Source organism: Puma concolor, chromosome B1, assembly GCF_028749965.1.
Source record: "Puma concolor isolate L17-30 chromosome B1, mPumCon1.1.hap2, whole genome shotgun sequence".
NCBI lineage: Eukaryota > Metazoa > Chordata > Mammalia > Carnivora > Felidae > Puma > Puma concolor.
The window spans coordinates 103,024,745-103,038,162 of record NC_141670.1 but is presented as its reverse complement, the minus strand read 5'-3'; the positions used below and the strand labels follow the sequence as shown (position 1 = coordinate 103,038,162).

Sequence of the window (13,418 nt, the reverse complement as noted above, 5' to 3'; positions counted from 1 at the left end):
TGTGATACTATAGATTAGCTATGTGACCTGAGGGTGGTATTGACAGACATGCTTTTGATTTTTCAGGAAGCTGTAGATTATCGAAGACCAGGAGCATCATGCAGCCAGCCAGGAGAACTTAGAGGAAGAAAAATCATGAAGCGTATAGTGGATATCAGAGAACTGAATGAACAGGCCAAAGTAATAGATGATCTTAAGTATGTGTATGATTTTTAATGTAACAGAATATTTTTAATAGTAGAATCATAGAATATTCAGTGTGGAAAAGACTGGACTTGGGGCAGTACAACCCCTTTAATTTATAAATGAGATCACCAAGGTCCAGAAGAGTTTGGTAACTTGCATGAGACCATACATTAATTAGTGATGAAGTTAAGCGTGAAGTCCTAGTCTGGCGCTCATCACAACTCCCCATTTCTGGGCAGTTTATGACTGACTTTATATTCCATATATGTATCTCTACATGTGTATACACACTTATACATATTTTCACATGTGCATATTAACATATGCACTAGTCTTTTGCTAACGTTGGTATTTCTGGAATATAAATTTTTAAGGGAGGAAACAAATTTAGCATTTATTAAGTACCTATTGTGAATCTGACATGTTATTTCAATGTAATCCTCACAGGATTTCTGTGTGGCTAGATGGCATTATCCAAACTTTATAGGTGAGAAAACTGGCTCAGAGAGTTTAAAGAATTGAAATTTGAACTCGGTGTGTCTGAATTCAAAGTTCATGCTTTTTTTTTTTTTTTTTTTTTTTTTTTTTTTGCCTGCCTGCCTGTACTAGCGGTTCTCTAGAACTAGGGTGAATATAGGGTGAATAGAGAGAGAGGAGTAGGTGGTGGTAATTTTTTTTCTTTATTAGTTGCCTGATACATAGTACTGAGTAAATAACTTGCTCTAGAAGACTAAATATCCTGCCTATCAAACTGACATTTTTGTTTTCCCAGGAGGTGATATTCATGCTTTATCTTTTCTAATCTTCATACACCTATGCCTGTGTTTTTTGCATTTGAGGACTTTAAACAAATATATGCATTTAGACAAATAAATGCATCAGACAAAATGCATATATTTGTCTCATATTGTTTAGGTATTACCTAAAAACTATTCATTGAATTAATTATGATATAATGATTCACATTTTCCTGTTGACTTACATTACAGTTTGAGTTTTGCTCTTAGGGGTTAAAAATGACTTGAAGGAAAGTATACTTCCCTAAAATCTTACTTGAGGCTTAAATACATGTAGAATTTTACATACATTCTTCTGTAGAGTGGGTCCATTGCTTTCATGAGATTATCAAAGATTCTCTTAATGCAGAAGTCGGAAAGAGCCATTTCCTAAAATGTTAGAGTTTTTTTTTATTAACTTTATGGAGGGTTTTGGTCTGTCCATATATAATCTTCGATATTCTGAGAAGTGAAAGAATTAAAAAGGAGCAAGTAAAAATCAATCTTACTTTGCTACTACTTTACACTAATTGCAGTATTTGTTTTGCATCCAGAAAATTAGGTGCAAGTGAAGGAACCATAAACCAGGAAATTCAGCGTTATCAACAATTAGAATCTGTTGCTGTGAACGATATTCGAAGAGACGTTCGTAAAAAATTACGGAGGTCTAGTATGCGAGTGAGTAAACATTTAAGAAGAATTTTATTATTAAAGTAGACCATTCTTTTATTTTTTAGTTTATGAAACTTTGTGAGGATACTTATATTCTCTTTCTTCCTCCATTGCTAGTGATAATACCATTTGATTTGTATGTCTCATATCTACTATGTACTAGACGCTATTTAAAGCACTTTATATTTAACAACCCACTAAATCTGTACAACAGCTGTATGAGGTAGCCTGTATTATTTTCCTCATTTTAAAAATGAGGAAACAGGCAGAGGTCAGGTAATTTGACCAAGGTTATACGGCCATTAATCTCAGTGGAGCCAAGATTTAAACCCAAATAGTGGGACTCTACATTCTGTGTCCTTAGCCACCACGTTTTGTCCACCTTTCATGAAATCATACTTTCTTTTTAGTCTTCAACTCAAATGTTAGTCTTTTGAGATGTCCATTTTATTCCTGTCCCATTTTCTGCAGCTGACTTTATCTCTAAGCCACTATACTCGCGGCACTTCATTCTTTTCCCTTCGTTCATTTAGTTGTCCGTACTAGAATCCGAGTCTCTTAAAGAACAAGTTATTTACCTTTGACCCCACTTCCCACCACATTTTTTGGGATTTAGTCCAGTTGCTGAACAAGTAAAATAAATATGTAGATAGATGTACTATAAACATACGTAGAAAATAATTCTAAAATGTATTCAAATAGAGGTAAGTTGCTTTGGGTTAAGGTGGTCTTGTTAGTGGAAAAAGTACTTTAAAAAAAATAGATTTTTAACCTTTCTTTTTTTAATAATCAGCAGAACCCTCTATTTTTTTTTTTTTTTTTTTTTACCAGCATAAGGTTTTTGGGTCACACCCCAGTACATAAAAAACATTAAGTCAAAGTTGCTAGGGCCAGAGGAAGTGGAGAAAGGTTGTAGAGATCCAGGGTTCATTGACTTGAACTTTATTTCCTTGATCATCCCAAACTCCCAGACACCCTAGTTTGAATACTGTTATAAATTATTTATTTAAACTGAAAATAAAATCCAATCTGAGTTATTCATCACTGGCTTCTCATAATAATAAATGGATAGTTATGACTTCTAATGCATAAATCTGTGTTTAAAATTTTTCCTACCATATACTTAACAATCATATAATAGAATTAAAATATTGTTTTCATACTGTTTATGAGGTAGTTTATACTTGGTAATTGTTGATAAAACTAGGTAGAGAGGATTAGGGAAATTACCAAAATTGTATCAGCATTCTTAACATTTACCTCATTTGTCATTTCCCCCTCAATTCCCCTTCAGTCCTCTTGCATTCCACATTTCCATTGTATTTGAGTCTTTTCAATATCTAGTTCCCAACTAGATACAGATTTGGAGAAGAGGGATTTGGAAACCAGTAGAGTGTTGAAGTCACCCTTTCCTTTCCTTTTTCCTTCCCTTCCTTTCCCTTCCCTTCCCTTCCCCTTCCCCTTCCCCTTCCCCTTCCCCTTCCCCTTCCCCTTCCCCTTCCCCTTTCCCTTTCCCTTTCCCTTTCCCTTCTCCCTCCCTTCTCCCTCCCTTCTCCCTCCCTTCTCCCTCCCTTCTCCCTTCTCCCCTTTCCTTTCCTATCCTATCCTATCCTATAATGGAGTTCTGTCACAGGAGTGCCTTTGGGTAGTACTTGAGATGATTGATGGCCCTCAAACCCAGCCTCTCCCTCTCTCCCTCCTGCTTTCCCTTAATCTCTCTTTCTCTTCCACCCCCAACCTAGCTTTCTCCCAGAATCTGTCTTTTTAATTCTCATTTTCTTTTGCTGTTCTTTACTTTTTAATCGTTTCCTTTCTTCTCACCTTATTTCTGTACCCCTCACCCCTGCTCCCAATCTTTCTCTTTTCTCTTGCAGGCCAGCTGGTGACTCATATTTTCATTGTACACTCCTTCTAAATAACATTAGGTCCTGCTCTACTTTGATCCACCTATACTGTTAAGTGACATTTAAAGTCAAATTTAAAGTAACACGTTATCAGGGCGCCTCAGTGGCTCAAGTTGGTTGAGCATCCGACTCCAGGTCATGATCTCACTGTTGGGAGATCAAACCCCACATCCAGCCTCACATGGGCTGTGCTGGGTCCGGACCCTGCTTAAGATTCTCCCTCTCCCTAGGCCCCTCCCCTGCTCATGTGCATGTGTACTCTCTCTACCTCTCTCTCACTCTCTAATAAAAAATAAAAATAAAGTGACATGTTATTGACCTGGGGGAAAAACAGACTAATTTGTTGAATAGAATAATATTTTATCTGTAGTCAGATATTACAACACCATCAGTTGTTTAAAGTCACTCTTCTCCCATTTCATTAGGCTGCTTCCCTAAAGGATAAATGGGGTTTGGGTTACAAACCAAGTTACAGCCGTTCAAAAAGCATTTCTGCTTCTGGAAGACCACCTCTTAAACGAATGGAAAGGGCAAGGTAATATATATTTCAACCATTGAAACAAATAATAAAATTTCTGACTCCTTTACAAATGTCCACTACTTATTTATTGTGTTCTAATTGGGGAAATTACATAATTAAGGGAGCAGAAATAAACCTCATTAGTCAAATACTGGTAATAATGGATACTGTCAAACTAAAAAGTTTGAAGAATTCCTCTATCATATTTATACCACAATCATTGTGTGCTTTTCAGTAAAGAAGTACATTGCTATTTAGACAAGTTTATATGTAAACTTATAGACTACTCAAAGAAATGAGTATTTGCATATTATTAGCTGCTGCTATAAGTTTGTCACTTTTAGATAAGGTGTGATTACATACACATTTAGCATAGGAAGAAATGGAAATTTTACATATTAAAGAAAAATACTGTCTTACTAATAAATGAGCACTTGAAGTAAGAAGTATAAATTTTTACATGGTTTAGTTTCAGAAAATCTCATGTTAATCAAAACCTTCAGTGCTTTTTTAATAGTATGCTACATGTTAAGAAATGGAATACCAAAAATTTAACCCTTGGATAAGGTAAATATTTAGAAATCTTTAGAATGTTAATGTCATTTGTGAGACTTCTGTAAAGTCCAGGGGCTTTTTTAAAACAATACTAATGTTTTGTAATTTTATATTTTCCTTACAGTTCTCGAATAGGAGAAACTGAGGAGCTCCCTGAAATCCGTGTAGATGCAGCATCTCCTGGACCCAGAGTAACTTTCAATATCCAAGATACAGTAAGAGAGATACTATTGGTTCAAGATACACAGTGCAAAATAATTTTTATTAATTACAAAATTATAGTAGTTACACAATTTCAAAATACTAATTCCTATCTACAATGAAAGTGTGGATTGTGATGATTAAAGTATCTAAAAATTACCAAACAGCAGGACACTGCCTCTGTGCCATCATTTGAGAGCCATGCTGCAAGTGTTGTATGTCTGACATCATTAGTTGTATGTCCTAGTGCATGTCTAGCATTTTGCACCAAGAATAAAGACTCTACTGCTTGTTCTTAGGTAGAAAGATTTTGTTGAGTAATTTTCCTTTCAAGTATGAATCCGCATTAGGTCTTTTACACAAGTGTAAGTGCAGAATGTTTATACTTTATGTATTTATGTATTTTATTATGTATTTTGGTTCAGAATATATAGTGATAATGGCAGAAACCAGAAGTCAGAAAAGGTCAGCTTAAAAGTTACATTTAATTTTATGTATGTTAAACTTTATGTTAACTTTATGTTTGTTTTTGAAGATTTGTTTACTATTAAACCATTGTTTATTTTTCACGAGTTTTTATATATGTTCTTATTATTTTAATTAAGTTGAAAAAAACAATATGGGGAAGTACACCACAATCCAGCTCTCCTGGGGAAGGGTATTTTCAGGTACTTATTAAGAACAACATAAATTTTGCTTTAAAACTAATTAACCACCCTCAAATCTGCTTTCACATTGTCTTTCTCTCATTTTGTACTAAACTCAGGCCTCAAAAATACTTTACATAAAGCTTTAAGATTGTTTGAATTCTTTTTCACCATGTATGTCTTACAAGCTCTTGCACAAATACATTTTATTTCTATACTTTATACAGTATTATTGAATCTCCAAAATTAAAGACTAAATCAGCTTACCAAATTGACCAAATCATAAATCAAAAACTGCTATTTATTAGTTATTTGCTAATCCCTAAGTGCATCTCTTTTCCCTGCATTCAACTACAAAATGAATCTTTTCTTTTTTTTTAATTTTTTTTTTTTTCAACGTTTTATTTATTTTTGGGACAGAGACAGAGCATGAACGGGGGAGGAGCAGAGAGAGAGGGAGACACAGAATCGGAAACAGGCTCCAGGCTCTGAGCCATCAGCCCAGAGCCCAACGCGGGGCTTGAACTCACGGATCGCGAGATCGCGACCTGGCTGAAGTCGGATGCTTAACCGACTGCGCCACCCAGGCGCCCCAAAATGAATCTTTTCTTTAAAGAAATTTTGTTAACTAATTGAAACTAGAATTAAACTTCTCTCAGAACAACAAATTAATCCTTGAATGTTATTTCTTTGGAGTCACTGGTATAAAAAAGCATACATGTATAAAAGCAATCCATTTAAAAAATACTCTCATGTTTGGGGCGCCTGGGTGGCTCAATTGGTTAAGCATCCAACTCTTGATTTCGGCTCAGGTCATGATCTCATGGCTTGTGAGATCAAGCACTGTGTCAGGCTCTGCACTGACAGCATGGAGCCTGCTTGGGATTCTCTTTCTGTCTGTCTGTCTGTCTCTCTCCCCCTCTCTCTCTCTCTCCCCCCCTCTCTCTCTCCCCCCCTCTCTCTCTCTCTTCCCCTCTCTCCCTCTCTCCCTCTCTCCTTCTCTCCCTCTCTCCTTCTTTTCCTCTGTCCTTCTGCCCCTCTTTCCTTCTCTCCCTCTCTCCCTCTCCATCTCCCTCTCTCCCCTCCACACTCTTCTCTCTCAAAATAAACATTTAAAAATACAATTAAAAATTAGTCTCATGTACAAAACTGTGGAAAATGTGCTACACAATAATTCATAAGTTGAATTAACATTTTTATGAACCATATATTTTCCCTAAATATGTCATGAAAGTAAACTGAATTTTAAAAATATATCTGTAGGGGTGCCTGGGTGGCTCACTCAGTTGAGTGTCCAACTTCAGCTCAGGTCGTGATCTGACAGTTCATGGGTTCAAGCCCCATATCAGGTTCTCTGCTGTCAGCACAGAGCCCAGTTCAGATCCTCTGTTCCCCCTTCTCTCTGCCCCTTCTCTGCTTCTGCTCTCTCTCTCAAAAATAAATAAATATTAAAAAAATAATTTATAAAAATATAGCTGTATACTAGGTATATAAATCCTTGTCTAAGAATTTTCTGTCAAGTTACCTTAATTTGACATGTATTTTGTTTCCCTTTTCCCACCCTTTTAAGCTATAGTCTCAGTATATATCCTATAGTTACACTGATATAGTCAAACTGAATTTTGTTTTAGAACTATTAGATTATAGTGAGCTTGATAAACATTTTTTTTCTACAAATGAACTTGGAAGTAAGTTATTTACAGAATTGAACTGAGTGATTCTACTAATTGATTTTTCCCCATCTAACTTTCTTTTTTTAGTTGAAATATAATTGACATGTAACATTAGTATCAGACATACAACTAATGATTTGATACATGTTTATATTGTGAAATGATTAAGTGGTTCTTAAGGGCATTAATATTTGAATTGGTTCAAATCCTATTTTTAAATAGTAATGTATGCTATTTGTAAAAAGTAGTATATAAAAATCATAAATTACAAAATAGATTAAGGCACGGCTAAATATAAAATAAATATAAGACAAAGGGATATTTACACAAACTCATACTACACTTTTAAAAATTGAATATGTTCTGATAAATAAAACCTGTCTTACATATTTACTAAATAACATGTATATTATAAAAAGTGAGGAAGAGCTGGACTCTGCATTTATGAAATTTTGATTATAATAGTCTATTTTTATGTATCTAATTTTGTTGTATCTAATAGTAGAATCAATAGATTTCATTCCTTTGCACGTTACACTTTACAAAGGCTTTTCACATTTTCAAGGGATATTTAAGCAACTCTCAAAACAGGGAATACAAATTAGATCATAGGAAGTTTTTTTGTTGTTTTTTTTTTGTTTTTATTTTTTTTGACCTTAAAAGACAGTGGCCTCCTGGTGCAATCCTCAGTGACACAGTGTTTATAATAAACTATTCATCTTAAAAAATAATATTCTTGAGTTTGATATCTTTAATTACATAACTATTTGCACATCTGTCTTTAATCAATTAGGAACTTGTTTCTTCAGCTCAGGTCATGATCTCACAGTTTGTGGGTTCGAGCCCCACATCTGGCTCTGTGCTGACAACTTGGAGCCTGGAGCCTGCTTTGGATTCTGTGTCTCCCCCTCTCTCTGCCCCTTCCCTGCTCACACTCTGTCTCTGTCTCTCTCAAAAAAAAAAAAAAAAAAAATTAAAAAATAAGTAAATAAAATACACCTACAAAAAGTGGGGGCACATGGGTGGCTCAGTTGGTTAAGTGTCCAACTTCAGCTCAGGTCATGATCTCATGGTTCATGGGTTCAAGCCCTGCATTGGGCTCTCTGCTGTCACCAAAGAGCCCACTTCAGATCCTCTGTGCCCCTGTCTCTCTGCCCCTCCCCAACTCACACTTTTTCTCTCTCTCTCAAAAATAAATAAACTTTAAAAAAATATATCCACGTAAGAGACTCTTAAATACAAAGAACAAACTGAGGGTTGATGGGGGTGGGTTAAATGGGTGATGAGCATTAAGGAAGGGCACTCTTTGGGATGAGCACTGGGTATCATATATAAGAGATGAGTCATGGGGTTCTACTCCTGAAGCCAAGATTACACTGTATATTAACTAACTTGAGAATAAAAAAATAATAAAATAAAAAGTAAAAAAAAAAATTGCTTTAATGCAAAAAAGTATATATCTACAAAAAGCATCTAGAAGCATGAGGTACTTTCTGTACTGACACTGCATGCTCTTCTGTCACTAATTGCTCTCTTGCCCTTCTGATTTACAGTTGGTCACATTATTTGCTTTGTCCCCATAGCATGTTTAATTTAAACAATTACACAACATGTACTAATTAACAGGATGATAGAGGCTTCTGTAAAGTAAATTTTACTCTTTCAGTCATGTGACTTTCCTGCTTCCCTCCTTGGTGTGCTATTTCATGTTCATAAATCTGACCTTTCTTTCAGTTCAGAGTGAGGAAATTCAAGTCTGAGGGAATTTTAAATGTTTAAACATGTTCTTTCTCTTTCTCTTTTTTTAATTAAGAAAAGATATATAAAATGAACCTGATTTCATGTTTTCTCTTTTTACAATCAGTTTCCAGAGGAGACAGAACTGGACCTTTTGTCAGTAACCATTGAAGGTCCCTCCCATTACTCATCAAACAGTGAAGGATCATATTCTGTGTTCAGCTCTTCCAAAACTCCAGGAGGCTTTTCAACAGGCATTCCTTTCCAACCTGAAGAGGGCCGACGGGATGACAGTTTGTCTTCCACTAGTGAAGATTCTGAGAAGGATGAAAAGGATGAAGATCATGAGAGGGAAAGGTTTTATATTTACAGGAAACCCTCGTAAGTAGCCTTTTTGTTTTGAGATGCTTAGGCAGTATTTCAGAGTTTAGAACTGATCTTTAAAGCATTATGTGTAACTATTAACTTTTATAGAAAAAAATCTTAATTTGCCTAGCCAGAGTGAGACTAAGAGACATATCTGTGGCTTACTAATGTAATTTAGCTCCATATGGCATTATTTTTTCTTTCCCTATTCTTCAGTCTTTTAATAAAATCAGGAAAGTAACATTTTACAATTTGCAAATACGAAATCTCCTTGAAAATGTAGACTATATTTCATACACCAATATTTAGACACCTTAATAGCAGTGATGCTGTCTGTGTCATCAGCACCTAGCATGTTGCTCAGCACATGATAGTTACTGAGTGCGTGGTTGCTGAATAAAATGTGACTCCATCAAACTTAGGAAAATCTTCAATAGTATGAACTAGTTGAGTTGTATGTATGAATTTATAAAATAGTAAAATTTATTTACAGACTGTTGCTCACGTAAGATATTGGAAAATAGTTTGTTGAAAATTTTTTCGATTTAATACAGTGTAATGATCAGTTTTCTTTCTCTAGACATACATCTCGTAAAAAAGCAACAGGTTTTGCTGCTGTTCATCAACTATTTACAGAACGCTGGCCCACGGCTCCAGTCAACCGAAGTCTTAGTGGCACAGCTACAGAGAGAAATATTGACTTTGAACTTGATATACGTGTTGAAATTGATAGTGGAAAATGTGTGCTACACCCAACTACCCTTCTACAAGAACATGACGATATAAGTTTGAGAAGGTAAGAGATTGGTCAGAAAAGGGTACATGTAATTTCATTTGTTAGAAATACTATTTCTATATCACTGAATTACAACAGACTTTCCACCCATGTCCCAAAATGTAGATTTAAAGAGTGGATTTAATCACACCTGCAAAGTTTGAGTGGTTATTTGTATAATATACTATTTCTTTAAACAAGTGTATAAAATTTTCTGGCAACTGGAAATGGATGTCAGATTTAGATCCTAGCAATTTAACTAGAAGAATTGTATCTTTGGAATTCTCCTTGTATCGTGCACATTTCTATTATAAAGACAAGTGCAGTACACTGAGATATCTTGGTTATTCAGAATTTTGATGAATTCAAATAGAGATAAAGATTGGGAAACAGTGGCACAGAGGCCTCAGTATACTGGACTGTCGTTTAGGATATAACTGCAGCTTTACCATTTGTTTCCATCATTAAAAAAATGGTGGTATAAATAGGCTTAAGATTAGATTATTTTTTCTTGAATTTTTTCCTTTGCTTTTCTTTGACCTAATCTAAAAAAGAGCTAAAGAGGCACGCACCTGGCTGGCTCAGTCAGTTGAACATCCAGCTCTTGACTTTGGCTCAGGTCATGATCTCAAGAGTCGTGAAATCAAGCCCCATGTCGGGCTCTGCACTGAACATGGAGCCTGCTTAACATTCTCTCTTTCTCGCCCTCTGCCCCTCTCCCCTGCTTGTACTCTCTCTCACTCTCTCTCTTTCTTAAAAAATAAATAAATAAAAGCTGAAGAAAATAACAATTGAAGGGATGGGGAGGAGGTAGAAATGTAGATTTTTAAAAAGGGCAGAATGCTGACAGTTGTTGAAGCTGGAGCCTTAGGGGTTCACTGTACCATTCTGTTTACTTTTTGAATTTTTCATAATAAAAGATTTTTAGGGGCACCCGGCTGGCTCAGTCATTAGGCCATGCAACTCTTGATCTTGGCATTGTGAATTTGAGCCCCACATTGGGTGTAGAGATTACGTTAAAAAAAAATTTTTTTTTAATGGTCTCTTTGTCTAAGGAGGGTTTTATAAAATGAATAAAATGAGAAGATGAAAAGGCACTTATACAATTGAATTTCTACAAATGTAGTAGTAATGATAAGAATGTTAATTTGTTATAATAAATTGCCGATATTCAGCTGTTTTTACCTACGTAAAGGGCAATTTCATTTGCCTCAGCCTGCTATGTTCACGTGAAACAATTGCGGCCTCAGGAAAGAATAAAGATAACTCCCCTATGCAGTTATGGAAAATACAACATAAACATCATCCATGCAAGGCATTAACCAGTTTAGCTAGAGACGCTAATAAGCTTTACTTTTTCAACTTTATTAATGAAGGATTACATTCCACTTACTGTATAAATAAAAGTTTGATTTTAAACAAAAGGAGATAAATGTCCTTTTTAAAAAAGATAAAACATTTTTCTGTTTATAGGAGTTATGATAGAAGTTCCAGGAGCTTAGATCAAGATTCTCCTTCAAAAAAGAAGAAGTTTCAAACTAATTATGCTTCTACTACCCATTTAATGACTGGCAAGAAAGTGCCATCATCTCTACAGACAAAACCTAGTGACTTAGAAACAACAGTATTTTACATTCCTGGAGTTGATGTAAAGGTAAAAACCTAAAAGTCTAGGTTGTATTATATGCATCATTAATAATCTTTATATTCTAATATTAATATATCACTTATTAATGTTAATTATATTAATATTAATATGTAATTTCTATCCGTCTAGGGTTAGCTTATTCTTAGTGGTGTTCATTTTCTATCATACACATTCTTCCTTTACCGAGTATATTAACATGAAACTTTTCATTTTTCTCTGATGCAGCTATATTCTGAACATAAGAACATCTAAATTATAGGTTGCCACTTCTTTTATATAGCTTTTCCATTAAATTTTGGCAGTAAAAAGTTACTTTTTTATACAATGAATATTGTATAAACCTTTGCTGAACCTTTCCAAGTCCAACTTAATTAAACATCTATTTTTTAGATTCTAGAATTATAGAATGCTGTAACATTAAGCTAGAAAAGAATTTATTATCTGGGATGACTTTTTAAATTTTAAATGAAAAAGAGTTAAGAATCTTACTAGCATCACAACATTTACTTGTAAAATGGGTCTTCTTACTGCTGGATTGGTGTTCTTCCTCATTTTTATACATTTGTTGGTTTTCTTCATCTGGATTATTTTAATTTTGAAAGTTTATCTGTCTTCATACAGTTGCATTACAATTCCAAGACACTAAAGACTGACTCACCTAATGCCTCCAGAGGATCTTCCTTGCCAAGAACGCTCTCTAAAGAGTCCAAGCTGTATGGTATGAAAGATAGTGCATCATCTCCTCCTTCTCCTCCTTTACCCTGCACTGTCCAGAGCAAGACTAACACCTTACTTCCTCCCCAACCCCCACCTATTCCCTCAGGTATTTCAGGAAAATATACCTTATTTTTAGTTTTTTTTTTGTAACTTTTTGGTCATCACCTCTTTGCTCTATTGAGAATTTCTTTCAAGTTTACATGTTTAAGAAAAAAGGACATAGATTTGCCAATAACGACTGTATAAAATTCATATATGGAAATGTGGCCCAACTACTTTTGGATATTTTTCAAATTGATACTACCTTAGAATATCAGTGTTAAAAAAAATTTAATATGCTAAATAGTTTAACTTTTATACACGCACATACACACACACACACACACACACACAAATGTATTTAGAAAAAATTTTCTGCAGTTAATATGTGGGAGCTTATGATTTAGATGGAAACATTAAACTTACACATTTAAGACAAAGTACATTGGTCTTAACCACATTTATTATCTATTTTTGCATAATAAATGATCCCAAATCTGGTGGCTTTTAACCTCCAACACAGTTTGTGTGGATCAGAAATTCAGCAGCAGTTTGGCCGGTAAAGTCATTTGTGACATTGCAGTCAAGGTGTTGGCTAAGTCTGCGGTCGTCAGAATGCTTGACTAGGTCTGGAAAATCTGCTTCCATCACTTCGCATTCACATGGCAGGCAAGCTGGTGCTTTAGTACCTCCCCACTTGGGCCTGTCCACTGGGCTGCTTCAGTGTTCTCATAACAAGGGAGCCAACTTCCTTCAAAAGGAGTGATCTCGAAGAGAATGTGACTGAAGATGCAATACCTTTTATGGCCTAGCCTCAGAAGTCACAAACCATCACTTCCACAATATCTTGTTGATCATACAGGTCAGCCCTATTCACTGTGGGAGAGAACTACACAAGGGCATGAATGCCAGGAGGCAAGAACCACCGGCAGCTATTTTGGAATCTGGCTATCACACCACATGAATACCTCAAATATACATTAGAATTTCCAAAACAAAAAT

At 35.1% G+C, this 13,418-nt stretch overlaps 1 protein-coding gene across 9 annotated transcripts in view; it reads left to right on the top strand.

Annotated features, from left to right (window-relative positions):
• BLTP1 (bridge-like lipid transfer protein family member 1) overlaps positions 1-13,418 on the top strand; it is a 214,370-nt gene that overhangs the window by 172,171 nt on the left and 28,781 nt on the right. For 6 of the 9 annotated variants that reach the window (XM_086704284.1, XM_086704285.1, XM_086704289.1 and 3 more), the window contains 9 exons: positions 67-197; positions 1,517-1,640; positions 3,964-4,073; positions 4,738-4,828; positions 5,420-5,482; positions 8,999-9,252; positions 9,818-10,033; positions 11,486-11,666; positions 12,282-12,483. In XM_086704284.1, coding sequence (XP_086560410.1) covers positions 67-197; positions 1,517-1,640; positions 3,964-4,073; positions 4,738-4,828; positions 5,420-5,482; positions 8,999-9,252; positions 9,818-10,033; positions 11,486-11,666; positions 12,282-12,483 — 1,372 coding nt within the window. The remainder of the gene's footprint in view (positions 1-66; positions 198-1,516; positions 1,641-3,963; positions 4,074-4,737; positions 4,829-5,419; positions 5,483-8,998; positions 9,253-9,817; positions 10,034-11,485; positions 11,667-12,281; positions 12,484-13,418) is intronic. The other 3 variants (XM_086704287.1, XM_086704290.1, XM_086704288.1) reach the window with 2 other exon arrangements.